The 18,406-nt window shown below is 57.4% G+C and overlaps 1 protein-coding gene across 4 annotated transcripts; it reads right to left on the reverse strand.

Moving 5' to 3' along the window:
• Positions 1-98: 98 nt before the first annotated feature.
• On the reverse strand, positions 99-17,073 carry GRK6 (G protein-coupled receptor kinase 6). 4 transcript variants are annotated; one of them, XM_074390520.1, is made up of 17 exons: positions 16,850-17,067; positions 12,048-12,143; positions 10,905-11,017; positions 10,702-10,779; positions 10,256-10,356; positions 9,836-9,928; positions 9,665-9,728; positions 9,412-9,552; positions 8,983-9,173; positions 8,175-8,212; positions 7,993-8,082; positions 6,819-7,027; positions 6,566-6,703; positions 1,896-2,033; positions 1,680-1,814; positions 1,489-1,490; positions 99-1,001 (listed from the first exon to the last, which is right to left on the reverse strand). In XM_074390520.1, exons 1-17 carry the CDS (start codon positions 16,899-16,901, stop codon positions 911-913), a joined length of 1,770 nt encoding a protein of 589 aa, XP_074246621.1. In that variant the 5' UTR covers positions 16,902-17,067; the 3' UTR covers positions 99-910. The 4 variants fall into 4 exon arrangements, with proteins under 4 accessions (XP_074246621.1, XP_039316570.2, XP_074246620.1 ...); XM_039460636.2 differs by lacking the exon at positions 1,489-1,490 and having other exon boundaries at positions 16,850-17,073; XM_074390519.1 differs by lacking the exons at positions 1,489-1,490; positions 16,850-17,067 and adding an exon at positions 14,788-16,589.
• Positions 17,074-18,406: the final 1,333 nt, after the last annotated feature.

Below are 18,406 nucleotides of genomic sequence, written 5' to 3' on the forward strand. Positions count from 1 at the left end.
AGGCGCAGCCTCACCCTATCCCCTTCACCCACACAGGTACACACACACACACACACACACACACACACACCCCACAGGCGCACACAGGAAGGGGCAGATTATTGCTGGGCACATATGTCTATTGTTATGAGGGGAGTCCGGAATGTTTGAGGGTTGTCCAGGGATGCCCCACCCCCTCCTAGGGGCTCGGCTCGGGCATTTCTGAAAGAGGTGTCTTCAGGACAGGGCCCGGCATCAGGGACCAGGCCCTGGGAGCTGGAAGGCAGAGGCAGACCTATCTGGGCCGGCTGGGGCAGTGGACTGATGGGTCTCACAGCCAGCCCAATCTCTGGCCACTTTGGCACAGGCCTAGGGGATACAGAGGCCCCAGATCCAGCACTTACAAGCACTGAGAAGGGACAGCTTTGGGCCCCACAGGGTAGCAGCCTGGGCCCAGGGCAGCAGGGGCAGGCATGAGTCTTACTCAGAGGCTGGGGAGGCGCAGGGGCGCGGCCCAGCACAATGCTGAGGGCTCAGGGCTGTGACCACCCTCAGCCGTCCAAACTGGGCCGGAGGAGCCTTGAGTTTGGCAGTGGCTCCTCTGCCAGCTCCCACTCTCCCAGCCAGGGCTGGCTGTCCCCAGGAGCCAAGGCGGGGGCGCCAGGTCTGCGGTGGGAATTGAGAACGCTCGGGTCGCTATATACATTCGTACAAATACATACATACAGAAAGCCCCGAGCTCCATGGAGAAGAGCCGGAGGGATGCACCTTTGTCCCAGGGACAGCTCAGGCCTCGCCACCCTCAGCCAGGCCAGGGGCTGACGGGCGGATGACACTGGGGACAGTTCCATCTGTGTTCCCCCGGCCACGACTTGAGTGGACAATGGGGAAGACCACTGTGCAAAACTGTGAACAGCGCTTGGAGAAGCTGCTACCGCCAGCTGCCGGTGGGGGCCTCAGGCTCGGGGCTAGAGGCGGGTGGGGAGCTCTTCCTCACTGTCGCTGCAGTTTCCACAGCAATCCTGCAGGGACGGGGAAGACACGGAGGGAGGGAGAGAGGCAGAGTGGTTGCTATTAACCACCAGGGATGTCACATGGGGCCGACCTCACCGGGGCAGGCCAGGAGCTGCCTGAGGGTGCACTCTGGGGAAGGGGCGCCCCACAAGGAGCCTGGAGCAGCAGCTCAGGCCACAAGTGGGTGGGCGCCATAGCAGAGGCTGCTGGCAACAGACAAGTAAGGGGGCTGGGTAGATCCCATGGTCTGCCAGGGCAAGGCCTCTGCCCAGCCCTCTCCCCTGGGGCTGGCAGAGACAGGGCATGGGGAGACAAGCTAAGCAAAGCTGGCAGCTCGAAGGGGGCAGGGTGCAGGGAACCGAAGCAGTGGGCAAGGGGAGTGGGGTGGGCACCAGACTTCTTTCTCCCACATCTTGCCTCTGCCATGGAAGGGCTGCCCGTGGCTCCCCGAGGCCAGGCAGCAAGGCCAACCCACGGGGAGCCCACACTGCTCACCTCTGGAAAGAGAAAAGAGGCCATGAGCCCAGCCAGGGGTCGGGGACAGGTGATGAGGCCAGAGACCCGGGGCACCGCAACAGGGCTGGAGGCTGCCCACTCCCAGCGTATGCGGGCACCGGCTCTGCCTCTCACCCACCGTCCCCTGGAGCCAGGCTGGGGGCCCCAGGTAGGCCACTGCCAGGGCTTACTTGGCGACTGAAGAGTCTCTGCAGCAGTCCCTTTTTAGGGGGTGCAGGTGGCTGGCCCTTCCAGTCCAGGTCTGGGGGAACTGAGCCATCCAGCCCGAAGACATTCAGTTCCTGGAAGCACTCCGTCTCCACCATCTGCTGAGGAGCAGGCAGCTGTGAGAGCTGTCCCCAGGGCAGCCTCCTAGAGCCCACCCCACCAGCAGGGCAGGCCCCCACCTCGTTCTGCCAGGGGATAGGCACGCTGCCTGTGGCAAACTTCTGGTAGAAGTCCTGGTCAGTGGGCTCCAGCTCCACGCCCTTGACGGTGGAGAACTGCTCAATGTCCAGAACATCCTTGCAGTAAATGGCCTGGGGCTGGGAGGAGAGAGGCAGCGGTCAGATAAGAAACACACACACACACACACACACACACACACACACACACACACGATTCTGACTCAGGTCTTGGCCTGGTGCTGCCCTGACACACACACACACACACACACACACACACACACACGATTCTGACTCAGGTCTTGGCCTGGTGCTGCCCTCTGACACACACACACACACACACACACACACACACACACACACACACACACGAAGTCAGCTCAGCCCTGATTCTGACTCAGATCTTGGCCTGGTGCTGCCCCAACACCAGCAACTCTCTAATTTGGAGTCAGAAACCAGGTTCCCCACGCACTTCCTTCTCCCCAAAGCCCAGTTTTCCCCTCTGTGAACTGAGTACATGATTCCTCACTGCTCAGTGACGGTGAGGCTGTGTGAAGGCCAATGCCAGGCACCTCCTTTGCCTCCCCACAGCAACCTGGGTGTGCAGCTGGGGTGGGGAGTGTGGTCTGAATCTCAGCTGGCCCCTTGGCTGGGCACTGCCACGCAGAGCCTGGAACTGGTGATTCCCTGGTTCCCTGCCCTACAATGACCTGGGACTTGCTCTGTCTTCTCGCCCAGCCAATAAGAGGACTGGCAGTCTCCCACCACCTCACCTCCCCAGCCCCACACTGGGAGCCCACCTCAGCTCCAGGAGGCCACCACCTTTTTTTTATCTTAACGTTGTTTTCTAAATCCTTCAATTAGATGTCAATTAAAATATCATCATGTAAAATGGTATAGCTGCTTTGGAAAACAGTCTGGCAGTTCCCGCAAAGGTTAAACATAGTTGCCTGATGACCTGGTAATTCTACTCCTAGGTACAGAGTAAGAGAAATGACAGCATCTTCCCACACAAAAACTTGTACCCAAATGTTCATAGCAGCAATAACAGCCGAAAAGTGGGAACAATCCTAAGGTCTACCAACTGACGAACAGACAAGTAAAATGTGGTCTATCCATGCCATGGAATACTACTCAGCTTTAAAAAGAATGAAGCATGAAGACTAAAGGCTGCTAAAAAAAAAAAAAAAAAAAAAAAAGAACGAAGCACTGATCTATGCTGCAACATGGATGAACCTTGAAGATACTATGCTAAGTGAAATAAGCCAGCCATAGAGGATCACATACTGTGTGATTCCATAGCTACAACACGTCCAGGAGAGGCAAATAGAGACAGACAGACAGTAGACTAGTGATTGCCAGGAGCAGCAGGAGGGAAGCATGCAGAATGACTGCTAAGGATATGAGCTTTTTTTGCAGGGTGAGGCACATCATGAAAATATTCGAAAATTTATTGTAGTGATGACTGCATAACTAAAAAGCCATTGAATTGTCGTTTTTTTTCTTTTTGAAACAGAGTCTTGCTCTGTTGCCCAGGCTGGAGTGCAGTGGCGTGATCTCAGCTCACTGAAACCTCTACCTCCCAGGTTCAAGCGATTCTCCTGCCTCAGCCTCCTGAGTAGCTGGGATTACAGGTGCATGCCACCACGTCTGGCTAATTTTTTTTTTGTATTTTTAGAAAAGATGGGGTTTCACCATGTTGGTTAGGTTGGTCTTGAACTTGTGATCCACCCACCTCAGCCTCCCAAAGTGCTAAGATTACAGGCACGAGTCACCGTACCCAACTGAATTATACATTTTTTTTTTTTTTTTTGGAGACAGAGTTTTGCTCTTGTTGCCCAGGCTGGAGTGCAATGGTGTGATCTCGGCTCACTGCAACCTCCGTCTCCCGGGTTCAAGTGATTCTTCCGTCCCAGCCTCCCGAGTAGCTGGGATTACAAGTGCCTGCCACCATGCCTGGATAATTTTGTATTTTTAGTAGAGATGGAGTTTCACCATGTTGGTGAGGCTGGTCTTGAACTCCTGACCTCAGGTGATCCACCCACCCCAGCCTCCCAAAAAGTTCTAGAATTACAGGCATGAGCCACTGCGCCCAAGTGAACTGCACATTTTAAAAGGGTGAACTGTATGGTATATAAATTAAATCTCAATAAAGCTATTTAAAAAATATCATCGAGCTTGTTTTTCATCTACTTCTAAAAAGTTAAACTCCAGGGCACTGAGTTTATCTCCAACTTTGAATGGAAGATCCAGAGAAAGTGTGGCTACTTCAAGGTTAAATGAGATGATGTGCACAGAGATAGGAATAGACTGAGTGGCACTGCCAGCCTCAGGGGTGAGCTGATGAAAGTCAGGCTCTCTTAGTTCAAGTACCTCTGACAGCGCCCACCTTTGTGGTTCCAGTGAAGCCCATGTGAGGCAGTCACTCGGGGCAGCAGCCCCCTCGCTGGCCTCCCCACTTCCACTCACACCCAATCTGGCCCACTCCCCAAACCTCACCTTCCTGCCCAGGGTCCCCCAATGGTCCCATCTCACTGAGAACCTGCCCACACTCCTCTTTGCCCGCACAGGCTCGCTCAGCCACATGGGGCTGGCCCCTGCCTCAGGACCGCAATGCCTGGCTGTTCCTTCTGTCTAGAATGCTCACACCCCAAATCTTGGCAAGGCTCTCCGCTTCACGTATTTTATGCTTCTGTACTATCATCAGCTCCCCAGAGACCACCGTGTCTAAAAACACTCCCCCCACCATCATTCTCTACCATCTTCATAGCTTGCTTTAGTTTTCTTTTCGTTTCTTTTTCTTTTTTTTGAGATAGAGTTTTGCTCCTGTTGCCCAGACTGGAGTGCAATGGCATGATCTTGGCTCACCACAACCTCTGCCTCCCGGGTTCAAGCGATTCTCCTGCCTCAGCCTCCCGAGTAGCTGGGACTATAGGTATGTGCCACCACACCCAGCTAATTTTGTATTTTTAGTTGGTTTCTCCATGTTGGTCAGGCTGGTTTCAAACTCCCGGCCTCAGGTGATCTGCCTGCCTCAGCCACCCAGTGTTGGGATTACAGATGTGAGCCACCGAGCCCAGCCACTTGCTTTAGTTTTCTTTGTCACAATGTTAGCTGGCATTCCTTGTGGCTTACTGGTTTATTTGGGTGTATCTCTCACTAGAATGTAAGGGCAGGATTGGATCCAGTGGGCCTCATTATCTCCAGGGTCTGGCATAAATGGACACTCAGCAGCTATTTGCCGAATCAATAAACACGTGTGTCATTGACAGATAACAACCTGGCCTGCCCTGCTCATCACCTTTGGGCCTCTCCAGTGTTCCTGGTGCACCGTTAATCACAGGACAAGTCCTCATAGACATGGGAAGGGGGAAGCACATGACCTCATCTTAGCCAATCAGGACCTTCCTTCCCTGTGGCTGTCACATACCGAGGAGCTTAATTCAGGGGAGTGAAAGTCAACAGGTTGAAGGCGAGCCAAGAGCTGGAGAATCCTGGCACACAGCAGGAAACTCTGAAGCTGGCCCTACTTGGGGACTTTCTGGCCAAATGAACCAATACACTCCATGTTGGGCTTAAGTGAGTTTAGGTTGGTTTTCTGCCACCTGGCCTCTGACAGCTAGAGGACACTCTTGCCTGCTGAGTGCCTGGCCCACTGAGATGCTCAGTTAATGGGTGAGACTTTATAAGGGGAAGTGACCACCCACACAAGGATGGCCAGCCCAACAGCCCCTCCCACTGCTGGCAACTGCATTGTGGTTTTCCTCTGGGGAACTGAGCTCCCCCACTGGCGCAGGTTCAGGTGGGCGTATGATCCCCATGTCGCCAGTGAGGGGCCTCTGAGCAATGAGAGGCAATGGGCATCAGCATTAGGACGTCTTTATCCCCCATGAGGATTTCTTTTGAAGTTACTGGGCAAGGCCAGGTGTGGTGGCTCACACCTGTAATCCCAGCACTTTGGGAGGCTGAGGCGAGCAGATAACCTGAGGTCAGGAGTTGGACACCAGCCTGGCCAACATGGTGAAACCTTGTCTCTACCAAAAATACAAAAAGTATCTGGGTGTGGGGGTGTGCACATGTAATCCCAGCAACCCGGGAGGCTGAGGCAGGAGAATAGCTTGAATCTGGGAGGCAGAGGTTGCAGTGAGCCAAGATCTCGCCACTGCACTCCAGCTGCCTGGGTAACAGAGCAAGATCAAGAAGGAAAGGGAAAGCGAAAGGGAAAGGGGAAGGGGAAGGGAAAGGGAAGGAAGAAAGAGAGAGAGAGAGGGAGGGAGGCAAGTTAAGAAGGAAGGAAGGGAGGGAGGGAGGAAGGAAGGGAGGAAAAGGCAAAAGGAGCTGTCTACTGTGGCGGCTGAGCTGCTGGGGAGCACTGCTATCACACCCTGGGGAGTGCTGCCCCAATATGAAGACTACACACTCAACAGTACAGCTCGGGGAGGGAGAGAGGGTTCCTAGGGCATTGTCAGGGCCCCGGAGCCCCATCCAGGCCTGCCAAAAGCTGGACCTATCCTGGGGCTTTTCCTTACTGTGAATTATCTTTATTTCTGTGGCCAAGCCACTAGATTGGTTTTTCTGCCACTTGCCCTGGAAGCATCTTGGCCAATATGACAAGACCCCCTGAGCCCCAGCCCGGCTAGGCCCTGCCCTCTGCAAGAGTGGGTGGCACTCACATCAGGCTTGAAGGGCGGCTCCAGCATGCCGGCTCCTAGCCGCTTGAAGTTCAGCTTCTTAAAGAGGGGATGCTCCTTCACCTCACGGGCACTGCCCCCACGACACCCCAGACGTTCGGCGGGGTCCTTGCAGAGGAGCTGTGGCAAAGCGGGGGAGAGGAGGGCAGGCAGGCGGGCAGGTGAGTGGCTGGGAGGGAGGGACAGTTGAGTCCACCCTAGCCTCGGTGGGCCGGGCTTCCGAGAGCTGCCGTACCTGGGAGCACAGTGAGCGGGCCTGTGGGGAGAAGCGCTCTGAATACTCCTCGGGCACCTCCTTCACCAGCCGCTCCACCTCCTCCCGCTTGATCTTCTTCTTCCTCTGCTGGAAGGGTGACTGGCCTGCGATCATCTCATACAGGAGGCAGCCTAGCGCCCACCAGTCAGGGCTGAACGTGTACCGTTCGTTCTTCACCACCTCTGGAGCTGGGCAGGCGGCATGAGAGTTAGGACTGGGCGGGAGGCGGGGAGTGGACCCCCCAGGCCCTAGGAACGCCAGTGGGACATTAAGTCTGGGATCCACTCAAACCCGCTGGCCAGGCAGGCACCGTCCCAGCTTGGAGGGGACCTCAGCCAGGAGGCGAGCATCAAGGGGGGTGGATACGGCCCTGCAAGAGGCTACGTCCAGGGTTCCTGGGTCTTCAGATTTTACACAAGAAGTCAGAAATCCTATTTTGCATGTGAAACCATCTGGCTTACTAAAAACAATTTGACTTAAACACAAATGTAGGCGAAATTGGGCCCACGTGGCTACCAGTTTGCAACTTCTGGATTTAATATCAGCAAGAAGTAAGAAGGAAACTCATTTTCTGAGTACCTCCTACCTGCCAGGGCAGCCCCATGGGGAGTTTTTCCTGTACTCTCTCTTTTCATCTTCCAGGCAGCCCTGGGAGGCAGGTATGAAGAGCGTTTTACAGTCGAGCAAAGTGAGGCCGGGAGCAGTGGAGTGTCTGGTTCAAGGCCACACAAAAGGCAAGAGGTGGAGCCTGCAGAGCCTGGACTCTGCCTCCCTTGTCTCTTGGTTCCCAAGTGGAATATGAAGCCTCACATTGACCCCTCCACTGGCTTCCTTCACAGAGGGGAACAAGGAGGGCAGGGCCTGGGGCCATGGAAGCAAGTTGGATCTCCCTCCTCCATTCCCCAGTAACCACCTGCAAGCTCAGCCATAGCGAGGTTTAGGAAATATCTAGCAAACGAATGGTGTGGCTTCACAACTGTGTGTGGTCCTGGCTGAGTCTCGGTCTCCTAACCTCGAGAAGAGGAGCGCTGGGATGGGCCCTTTCTATTGAGACCCCTTCTGAGAGGAGACTCCCAAACAGAAGTGGTATGGCTGGGTGGGTGGACAGTGAGGGAACTCAGGAGGCCAGTGAGCCAGGGCAGGGAAGACTCACCCATGTAGCCCACGGTGCCCACACGGCCTTTGATGGTCTGGCCCTCGGGTACATGCACAGCCAGTCCCAGGTCGGAGATTCGGATGTGGCCTGAATGTGGGTGGAGAAACAGGGGGACCCGTTAACAGGCCAGGCCTCTGTGTCTCACCCCACAGCGCCCCACCCCGGGTGCCCCCACTCACCGTGGTCATCCAGCAAGATGTTCTCTGGCTTTAGGTCCCTGTGCAGAGAGAAGAGCAGGGTTAGATGCTGCTCAGTTTGCCAGGGAGTCAGACGGGCCAGCTCCTCCGAGCTCACTTGCCTCCTGGGGCCAGGTGTGGAGCAAGGTACAAGACTCATTTGCTGCCAGGGCAACAGACCGCCCTGCTCTCCCTGGCAACAGCCCAGACTCAAGGGAGCAGAGGAAGGATCTACACAGCCAGGACACAGAGGACTCTCTAGGCGAGTGGAAGGCAGCTCCACCTCGAGGGGCCTCCCCAGTGGCCTTGCTCACCCATCGGTGGCTGTCTCTGCCTTTCCTCTCTGTCAAATGGGGCTACTCCTCTGTCCCCTGACCGGCCTGTTGTGAGGCTCACAGGAAGTCAGCAATAATCAGAGCCAGGGTTCTCCCTCACCCAGGCCCGTATGCCAGGCACTCTGTACTTATCTCACTGGGCCCCTGCAACAACCTAGGAGGTATGAATTATAGTCTCTGCTTTCTAGAAAAGGAAGCAGTGTTTGGAGCAGGGAGCGGACCGGCCCAGGGTCACACGGTGGGGGATGGAGGTGTGTGTGACAAAGTCAGGATTCCCCTGCGGGTCCCCCAGAGCCCAAAGCCTAGGCCTGGGCCACTCAAGTTGGCCTAATGCGTAATTAAGCCGGTGCCACAGCCCCGTACCAACATCCTTCTGCAGTCTGGCCTGATTGGCAGCCTTGGCTACCTCCATCCAGGTGCCACTGTAGTCCCTGGCAGGGAGGGCTAAGCCCCCGGGGTGGCCGAGCCCTCCCCACCTGTACACGATGCGCTCCCGGTGCAGGTCCTCCAGGCCGCAGCAGATCTCGGCGGTGTAGAAGACAGCCCGTGCTTCGGAGAAGCCAGCATGGCCCATGTGGTAGATGTGGAACTTGAGGTCACCTCCATTCATCAGCGTCAGCACTAGGCACAGCGCGTCCTTGGTCTCATAGGCATAGGCCAAGCTCACCTGTGGCCGAGGGGACCCAAGCCCTCAGGCAGGAGCTGCGGGGTGCTCGGTGGCAGGGCCGCCCAAAAAAGCCTTCTTGGTGCCACTCCTTGGGCCCAGCCTGCTTCCCAAGCCTGGCATCAACACCCCCAACCCCGCCCTTCCCGGCATCCCGTGTGGGAGGGTGGGGCCTGGGGGGTGGGGAAGGCCAGTGCACCAGCGTGGCCAAGGGGAAGGGAGAGTCTCCTTCTGTACTTACTACAAACCTACTGTTCACTTTCTCCAGGATCTGCTTCTCGTTCAGCGCCATGGCCTCCCCTTTCCGCTTCTTGATCCGCTTTTTCTCTAGCTTCTTGCAGGCGTACATCTTGCCTGTGGCCCGCACCTGGCAGGCGCACACCTGTGGCCAGGCAGACAGGGGCAAATGAGGGACAGCTGCACCCTGGCTGGGCGTCCAGGGGCTGGTCCAGGGCCCAACGTACCCACCCTGTTCACTCTTCCTGGCCACTCACCTCCCCAAAGCCACCTTTGCCCAGGACTCGGTACTGCCTGAAGGTGTTTTTGGTCACTGGCTGCCTGTGGCATGGGGTGGGGAAGCAAACGCTGGCTGAGCAGGAGAGCCCAAGGCCTATGAAGCGCCCCAGCGACCTGGCCTGTCCCCGGCCCAGCCTCCAGGAGCTCACCTTTCCAGCCACTTCCACTGCAGGAAACGGTTGAAGTAGATGCTGTCGAGGTAGTCGGCAAATGGGGCCACGCTCAGGTACTCGTGGGTCAGCCTGTGGAGGGAAGGCAGGCCCAGCTCACCCGCCAGCCCCCAACACCTCAGGCTCTCGACTTGTTGGGCCAGGCCTCGCTTTCTGTACAGGCTCAGCCCACAGGCATCGTCAGCCAGTCCTCCTGCTAACCCCTGAGCTGGGAGTCACACAGCCTGTGCTGAAGCTGTGGGTGCTACTGAGAGGGGAGGCAGCCTGCCCAGGTCACACAGCAGGGACAAGACCAGAGCTGGGCAGCTGAGCTCCCTCACCAGCCACTGAGCTGTTCACAACCTTCCTGGCCCACGGAAGCCCCCTCCTCTGGTCCCTGGTGGGCAGGGACAGGCTTACCGGGTGAGTTCCTGGAAGAGGTCTTTGCAGGGCCCCTGCTCCAGTCGCTGGGCGCAGTTCGTCACCAGCTCCTGGGAGACCTCAGGGATGAGGTCAGGACCCTGGGAACAAGCCCCAGAGAGGTCAGTGCAGGGGTTCCCTTGGACGGCTGCCCATTCCCAGGGGAGAGGGGTCAGGCATCTCAGGCGGTGCCGTAACAGGCTGCAGGCCGGGGGTGTGCCAGCCAGCCTGGTTGCTGAACTCCTTCCTGCTCCCCACCCACGAGGCAGAGCGCAGCAGAGCCACTGGGAGGCCGCCTGGCCAGAGCCCAGCCCATACCCTGGGCCGCATGCCCGCCGTGCTGCCTGGAGCAGCTCCAGGGCAGTCTCTGCCCAGGCTGTGGTCACTCCTCTCCCTGTCACTGGGCTCTAGTGGCTGCCGTCATCTCTCCATCACTGCTCACTCACCGTGTGGCTCAGAAAATTCTGCATTAGCCGCCGCCCACATGCTTTCCGCTTCTCATCCGGGGTCACTTCATACTCGGCCTGCAGGGTGGAAAGCAGAGAAGCTGGAGGTCTGGGCAGAGCAAGCAGCAGGTGCGGGGAGGAAAGGCACGTGAGGCTGAGACCTCGACCACCCGTGGGGCTGCGTGGGGCTGGGCTGCACTCACCACCCCATCCAGGAAGGCGATGCAGCGGCTCAGCTCCGGCCTCGTGGCACAGAACTCTCGAAACAGCAGGCGCCCGATGGGCTGCCGCTCGCACAGGCTGTGGTAGTCACGCTCTGTGGGCAGAGATGGGAGCTGCTGGGTCCACAGCCCCAGAGCCCGTGGATGGGGCACTCCCGCCCATACCACCAGGCCCTGGGCCCCCACAACAGCTTCCAGCTCTGCAGTGTGGCAGCCGTGATCTTCTTCGGAAGCCTCACCGCAACCCTGAGGTAGGCACAGCTATGTTGGGGCTGTGAGGCCCAGAGAAGCTAACTGACTAGCTCGATGTCACACAGCCAGGGGTCTGGCTCCAGAGCCCAGGCCTCCACCCACCTCCCCGCGTTGTCTCCTGGTTTACACGACTTGCGTATGTCACAGTACTGGGGCTGGGTGCGGTCTGTGAGGTTCCGGCCCAGCCCAGCCCAGGCCAGGCCCACACCTGCTGCCTGCCTGGCGAAAGTGCGAGAGGAAGCTGTGGCTTCCGGCAAGCTCTCAGCTGGGCCTCCTTCCCAGGAGGTGGAAGCGGCCCGGGTGCGCTCTGCCCACGTGCAGGCCACTGGTGGGTCTCAGCAACCTTAGGTGCTGCTCAGACCTGGGGCCTTGGCCAAGATCGGCAGGAACTGGGGTCCTGGGCCCTTCTGTCTCCTCCCAGGAGTAACCCTGTCACACTGCCCAGGCTGAGGGCTTCTGACCAAGGCTTTGCTGGGCACCACTCAAGGCTGGGCCTGGGAGGCTAAGACCCGGCCTGGGGCTCCCAAGGCAGTCAGTCTGTGGGCTGGCTTAGCTGCCACTCCCTCTGTCCTGTGGGTGCTGCTCACCCTAGCTGGCTCTCCTTTCCAAAGCGGACTCATCTGCCCCAATCTGCCCCTGCCCTATTCCTGACACCACTTCAACCACCTCCAGCAGCGTGACCCTGTTTGTTGTCTGCTCTCCACCATCCCAAGCCTGGGAACTGACACTAGGTTCAATGGTGCAGCCCCATCCTCCTGCTCACTGGAGCCACCAAGGCTGCCCCTCTGCCCCAAGGCAAGGTCTCAGGGGAGGCTCCCCCGGCCCCAGCAAAGCCCCTCGCCTCAGCATCCCCAGCCTCTGCCCAGGCCTCACCGAGGCTGAGCCGCAGCTCTTCACACTGGCTGATGTGGGGGAACTGGAGCATCTGCCGCCATTTCTTGCTTTTGCCTTTGCGATTCCCACCGCCACCTGTGGGAGCAATCAGGTACTGGGTCTCAAGTCCCACTGCCCCAGGACTGCCTCTGGGTCCTCAGCGAGATTCAGGGCCTCTAGGGCCCAACCAAGGCAGAGCCCGCTCTGGGCTGCACCTTGGGCCTTCCCAAGCACGTTCCAGCATGCTCTTGCCGCGTTCCAGGACACACGTGGTTCTCCTGCTGCAGGCTCCCCAGCTGGGAGAGCCAAGAGGAGCAATGAGGTTGCTGGGGGAGGAGATAGCTCCGACAATGGGTCCAGCCTCAGTTGCCTCCCACCAGGTAGGCGTTCTCCCGGTTAAGAAAGGAGAAAAAGGCATCACAGTGGTGGGAACTGCAGAAGGCCCAGGAAGGAAAGATTCTAGGACAGCGGGGCAAGCCTGAGAGATGCGCAGGGCAGCCTGGAACAAGGGGGCCCCCAGACCTCTATCGCCAGGCTCCACGTCATGGCTATCAGATGCTCAAGCAAGGCAGGGGCGAGGGGAGACACTCAGGACTTTCCTTCCCCTGCACACAGGGGTTTACCCGGCCCCTTGCTTGCCTCGCTTGACCTCGAAGACCCCCCCATCTGCAGCGGCTGAGGCCATGGCAGCTCAATTGCCTGCAGAGCCCAACAGGTGTGGGAAACGTGGGCCAGATGCGAGATGACCAGGAACAGAGAAGGCCCCTTTAACCGGCAGCTGGAGCACAACTCCAGCAGATTGCCTGACTGCTGCTAGGTGGGTTTCTGGCTCAATGTGGCCAGCTCTTCGGATTTTTCAAAAGCAGCTAGAAATTCACTCTTACATAAAATATTGGCCCCCATTTTATTAAAAAAAAAAAAAATAGGGCCAGGCACAGTGGCTCACACCTGTATTCCCAGCACTTTGGGAGGCTGAGGCAGGCGAATCACCTGAGATTGGGAGTTCAAGACCAGCCTGACCAATATGGAGAAACCCCATCTCTACTAAAAATACAAAATTAGCCAGGCGTGGTGGCGCATGTGTGTAATCCCGGCTACTCAGAAGGCAAAGGCAGGAGAATTGCTTGAACTTGGGAGGTGGAGCTTGCAGTGAGCTGAATGTACACCATTGCACTCCAGCCTGGGCAACAAGAATGAAACTCTGTCTCAAAAAAAAAAAAAAAAAAAGCCAGGCATAGTGGCTCATGCCTGTAATCCCAGCACTTTGGGAGGCCAAGGCAAGTGAATCATGATGTCAGGAGTTCAAGACCAGCCTAGCCAATATGGTGAAACCCCATCTCTACTAAAAATGCAAAAATTAGCCAGTGTGGTGGCTCACGCCTGTAGTCCCAGCTACTTGGGAGGCTGAGGCAGGAGAATTGCTTGAACCCAGGAGGCAGAGGTTGCAGTTAGCCAAGATCACACCACTGCAGTCCAGCCTGGTGACAGGGTAAGACTCTGTCTCAAAACAAACAAACAAACAAACAAAAAAACCTCACTACAGCCAAATAAATAAAATGTGTCAGAGAGGGAGCCAAATGTGTGTGGCCCATGGGCCACCAGGTTTAGGAGGGAAGGGACCTGAGCTTCCCAGAGCTGGGTCTGAATTTCTTTCTTTCTCTTTTTTTTTTAATTTTAAAGATGGGGTTTCTCCATGATGGCCAGGCTGGTCTTGAACTCCTGATCTCAGGTGATCCACCCACCTCGACCTCCCAAAATGTTAGGATCACAGGTGTGAGCCACTGCGCCCGGCCAGGGTCTGAATTTCTGATTCACGCCGTAAGCCCATCACTTGCTATCTGTGAACCTCAGTTTCTCCATGTGTGTTATGTGGTGAATAGGAGACACTGTCCACATCGAGTAGGGCTGAGTCAAGAGGTAAGCCCCAGCTCCAACGATTCCGTGGCAACCTTAGACAACCACTTTCTCATGCTGGGCTTCAGTTTCCCCTCTGGTTTTCCAGTCCTGTATCTAGCTGGCCTGGGTGAGGGCAGGTGGTGCAAGGGCAGAAGTTGCCTTCTAGGGAGGGGGCAAAGCTAGGTCCCTCGATGACTCCCTGACATAAGCTCCTTAGAGGAGGAAGTATTGCAGGGGCCCATTGAGAAACCTGCTAGAGGCCTCCAGCAGCCTGCTGAGAGAATGCCCAGCAGTCATTGCTTCACCGTGAGCAGTGAGCGAGCAACAGACCCCCACCCCTCAACCCAGGGCAAGGCCTTCCCAGAAGGGGAACTCCTCCCCCACCCCCACAGGTCCCTCACCCTACCCTCCATCCGCCAGCCTCCCACCCTCAGTTACTTCCTCCTCCCTGCCTCCCAGCCACATCAAGGCAGCAGCAAAGAGTCACATGCAAATATCCTGTCCTGGGTGGCCCAGTCAGTGGGGCTCCTCCCCACCCTCTCTGTCCCCTTTCAGTGTCCCTGGGCCCCTTCCCCATGCCTCTGAGTGCCTGGGAAGAGAAGGGGTACGGAGGGAAGGCTCAAGCCCCAACATTCCACTCCATCCTCACAGCAACTCTTCCAGAGAAGGCCCAATATCGTAAGAAAACTGAGGTTCCAAGGTGAGGAATCAATTCACCCAAGATCTCCAAGCCCAGAGGTAACACTGACAGGTCCCGTACCCAGCTCCCTATGGCCACAACCCAAGCTCCTTTCCCACCCCAAACACGGCTGGCATCTATTACGTGCCAACTCTACACACATACCAAGGGTTCCCAAACCACTTGGGGCCTCAGATCACTTGGGAAGCTGTCAAGGGCCCTAGCCCGAAGCTCATGAAAAGCCAGTTCATGAGTTGGTTCTTATGCAGTCCATCCAGGGGTCTGGGCTCAGGACTCAATGACAATCAGGATTTCCTTTAATCTTTATGTCCCACAGCCAACCGTTCCACAAAAAGGGGTACTGAAGTGGAGAGAGAAGAGACATGTTTAAAGCCATGCAGGTAGGCCAGACACAATGGCTCACACCTGTAATCCCAGCACTTTGCAGGGCCAAAGGTGGGAGGATCACTTGAGGTCAGGCGTTCGAGACCAGCCTGGCCAACATGGTGAAACCCCATCTCTACTAAAAACACAAAAATTAGCTGGGTATGGTGGCACACACCTGTAGTCCCAGGGACTTGGGAGGCCGAGGCAGGAGGATCACTTGAACCCGGGAGGCGGAGGTTGCAGTGAGCCGAGATTGCACCAGCCTGGGCTACAGAGTAAGACTTCATCTCAAAAAAAAAAAAAAAAAAAAAAAAAAAAATCTATGCAGGTGGGAGGAGCAGAGCCAGGTTGTGGTAAGGGTTCTCTAGTGGAGGTACCAGTCCCCAGTCTGGCCATACCACCCTTTCCCTTGCCCACAGCCTGACAAAGCTTGTCCAATGGTACCCATACTCTCTGGCCAGGCAGTGCCATCAGCAGGCCTGAGGCCTTGACTGGCTATAGCCCTAGAGAAGGCCTGTTTTGGCCCTCCCCACCCCTCCTCCCTGGCTGGTTGGATGACGAGGCAGAACAGAATCGGCAGATGCCCCCAGAGGCTGGGAGGAAGGCCTAGCCCATGGGCTCGATAAGGGACAGGGGATAAAACAGACTCCCCAGGCACTTGAGGACCCAGCCTGCCATGCCGTTTCTGGGCAGCATCTCACCACAGCACTGGGTGGACAGGGGGTAATTCTGTGGTGCCCAGCTGGAGGTTCCTCTGGGCTTCTTGTAGAATAGGCATCCTGTGTCTTAGGTCTGAGTCAATCACAATCCTGCTGTGTGACCTCATGCTAGTCCCGGGTTTGAGCCTCAGCTTCCCACATGTAAAATGGGGCAGAAAGGTGAAGCAGATGACTTCTTAAGCCTGGAAGTCCAGCAAAGGGTGGGAAAACATCGTAATCTCTCTCCCTGCCCTGGAGTTCCAAAAAGAAGCGTCTTGTTTACTGCTGCTTCCCCAGCACCCTGGACAAGGTGGGGCAGAGTGGGTGGTCAGTGATGTTACTGAGGTGGGGTGTGGCAGGTGGGAGCAGACTGACCACAAGGCAGTAAGGACCAGGTCTGGTCCTTCTGCGTCTCCCAGGACCTACACAGAGCCTGGTAATATCTGGGGTGGGAGCGACGAGGAGGTACACACACACTCGGTCCACCAGACTGGTTTCCCCAGCCAGGCCTTTGCACTTAGAATACTGACAGCGCAGCATGCACTGCTCCCACTTCTTTCTGTGTCCGATAGCCCCACTAGACCATGGGCTCCCTGAGGGCAAATATCCATTCACCTCTGCCCTCAGTGTCCTGAGGCACGGAGCAAGTGGCAGTTCTACAGGTACCATTTGTGACCAGGAGTTTCCCCAAGTCTGGTTGGCTGTGTTACGCAGAGGCTCCGTTAATTCATTCTCCAGCCTTTACCTAACACCAACTTTGTGCGGGATTAAGCTAGGTGCTGGGGTCTGGGCCCATAGCACGTGGGGCATCTTTACACATCTCACCTGGAAGAGGCCTCGGCGAGGCTCTCCTGGGGCCCCGGTCCCACCCTTCCCTCTCCGTCTCTCCTTCTTTCACTCCTTCACCACCCCCCGCCGCGAGGGCGGCAGCCTGACCCCCGCCCCTTCCTGGGCCCCGAATCCCGGGGGCAGGTGCGGAGGAGCAAGACGACCGGCCGGAAAGGCTCGTGTGTCTGGGCGAGGTGTAGGGCGTAGAGCCAGCGGGCCTAGGGGATCCGAAGGCTGGGTCGCCCCGCGGAGCTCAGACGCCGCGCACCCACGCTCCCTGCACCGGGGCCCGGCCACCCGCCCGGCCGCCTCACCTTCCCGGGCCTTGAGTAGCACCGTGTTCGCTACGATGTTCTCGAGCTCCATGGGCTGCGGCGCCGCCGGGCCCGCCGGGCCGCGCCGCCGGCCGGGATCGCGCGCGAGAGCCGGGGCCGGATGGCGATCGGCGCGGCTCGGCTCGGCTAGCAGTGACCGCGCCGCGGCCTCCCCGGCCTCCCCGGCCTCCCCGGCCGCCGCCGCCGCCTGCAGCGCACTCTCCACCCCCTCCCGGGGGCCACCCCGGCGCTGGCCCGCCCCGCCCCGCCCTCTGTTTACCTTATTCGACCAATCACCAGGCGGAAGCTCCCCGCGCCGTCTTCCCATTAGCGTTCCTCTTCATCTTTCCCCCGCCCCTGAGCTGCGGACTCGCTCAAAGGAGTACACGGGGGCGGGACCAATACGTCACCTCTTCCTGGTTGGTCTGCGAGCAGGGTTCAGCCCCTAGGTTCGAATTTCTAGGCTTTCGTAGGATACTGAACTGCCAATTAGGGCCGAGCCCTCCGCCGGGACCACGGAGGTGGGTACTCTGGGGCACGCCCAGGAGATCGAATGTGTGATTGGGTGAAGAAAATGTCCGTCATCTCAAATAATGCATTTTGATTGGGCCATCGCCTGAAGGTGTGGCCCGGCAGCCTTTGGCTCGCAGACGGCTTTTCTAGGGTTTTGTTGGGGACGTGCTCGGTATCCTGGGCCTCCTGCGGGCGGGCAGAGAGTTTGTTTGGGCCACTTCTCTGGCCGTATTCCCTTGGGTCGGCCCCAACCAGGAGGGCGCATATCGAAAGCAGGAGCGACAGGGAGGAGGCTGCGGCCTCCGCAGCGGTCCCCCGACCTGTCGCCCGGTCGCCGCAGGCGCCCCGCCCGGGCCCCGCAGCCGGATGTTGTGATTTCTCTCCACCCACTCGGCCTCGCCTTCCCTCGGCCTCTGCTGCCTTATAAGGCAGCGCTACCACCCCTAGACGTTGGGAAGAGTTCACACCCATTATACAGGTGGGGAGCTGGGGCGCCGGACGTTAAGTGGCTGGCTCCAGCCCGAAGACTACGGAGAAAACAGGGCCGAAATCTGACAGCTATTCAACACCTTGTAGCTTAACATCCCACTTCCTCCACCCCCACTTCACACAGCAGGAAACAGGCTTGCCCAAACTCTGCTAGTAAGGCAGAGCCGGGTTAATCTAGGCTTCTCTGGTCCCCTATTCATTCATTCATTCGAAAATACTTACAGAGCAACCTCTTTGTGCCAGGCACCGAGTCAGGTGCTGGGGAATACAGTGGTGGCAGCAAGATAGCCAGGCTCCCTGCTTACTTGCTAGAAGTGGAGGGAGTAAGTGAGGGCTGGGTGAGATAAAAATAATTATTCTGTAAATAAACAAATAGATGGTTTTAGAGTGACAACTGCTCTTGGAACGTTATGACAAGATAGTGTGTATGACACTCTCAGGGTGTGACATTTGAGCGGATCTAGTAGAAGCAACAGCAAACGCAGAGGCTCTGAGCCAGACTAAGCGACGTGTTCAGGGAATAGGAGAAGGCGTCTGCAGCTTCTGGGCCCAGTG

Source organism: Saimiri boliviensis, chromosome 20 (assembly GCF_048565385.1).
Source record: "Saimiri boliviensis isolate mSaiBol1 chromosome 20, mSaiBol1.pri, whole genome shotgun sequence".
In the NCBI taxonomy this organism is placed as follows: domain Eukaryota; kingdom Metazoa; phylum Chordata; class Mammalia; order Primates; family Cebidae; genus Saimiri; species Saimiri boliviensis.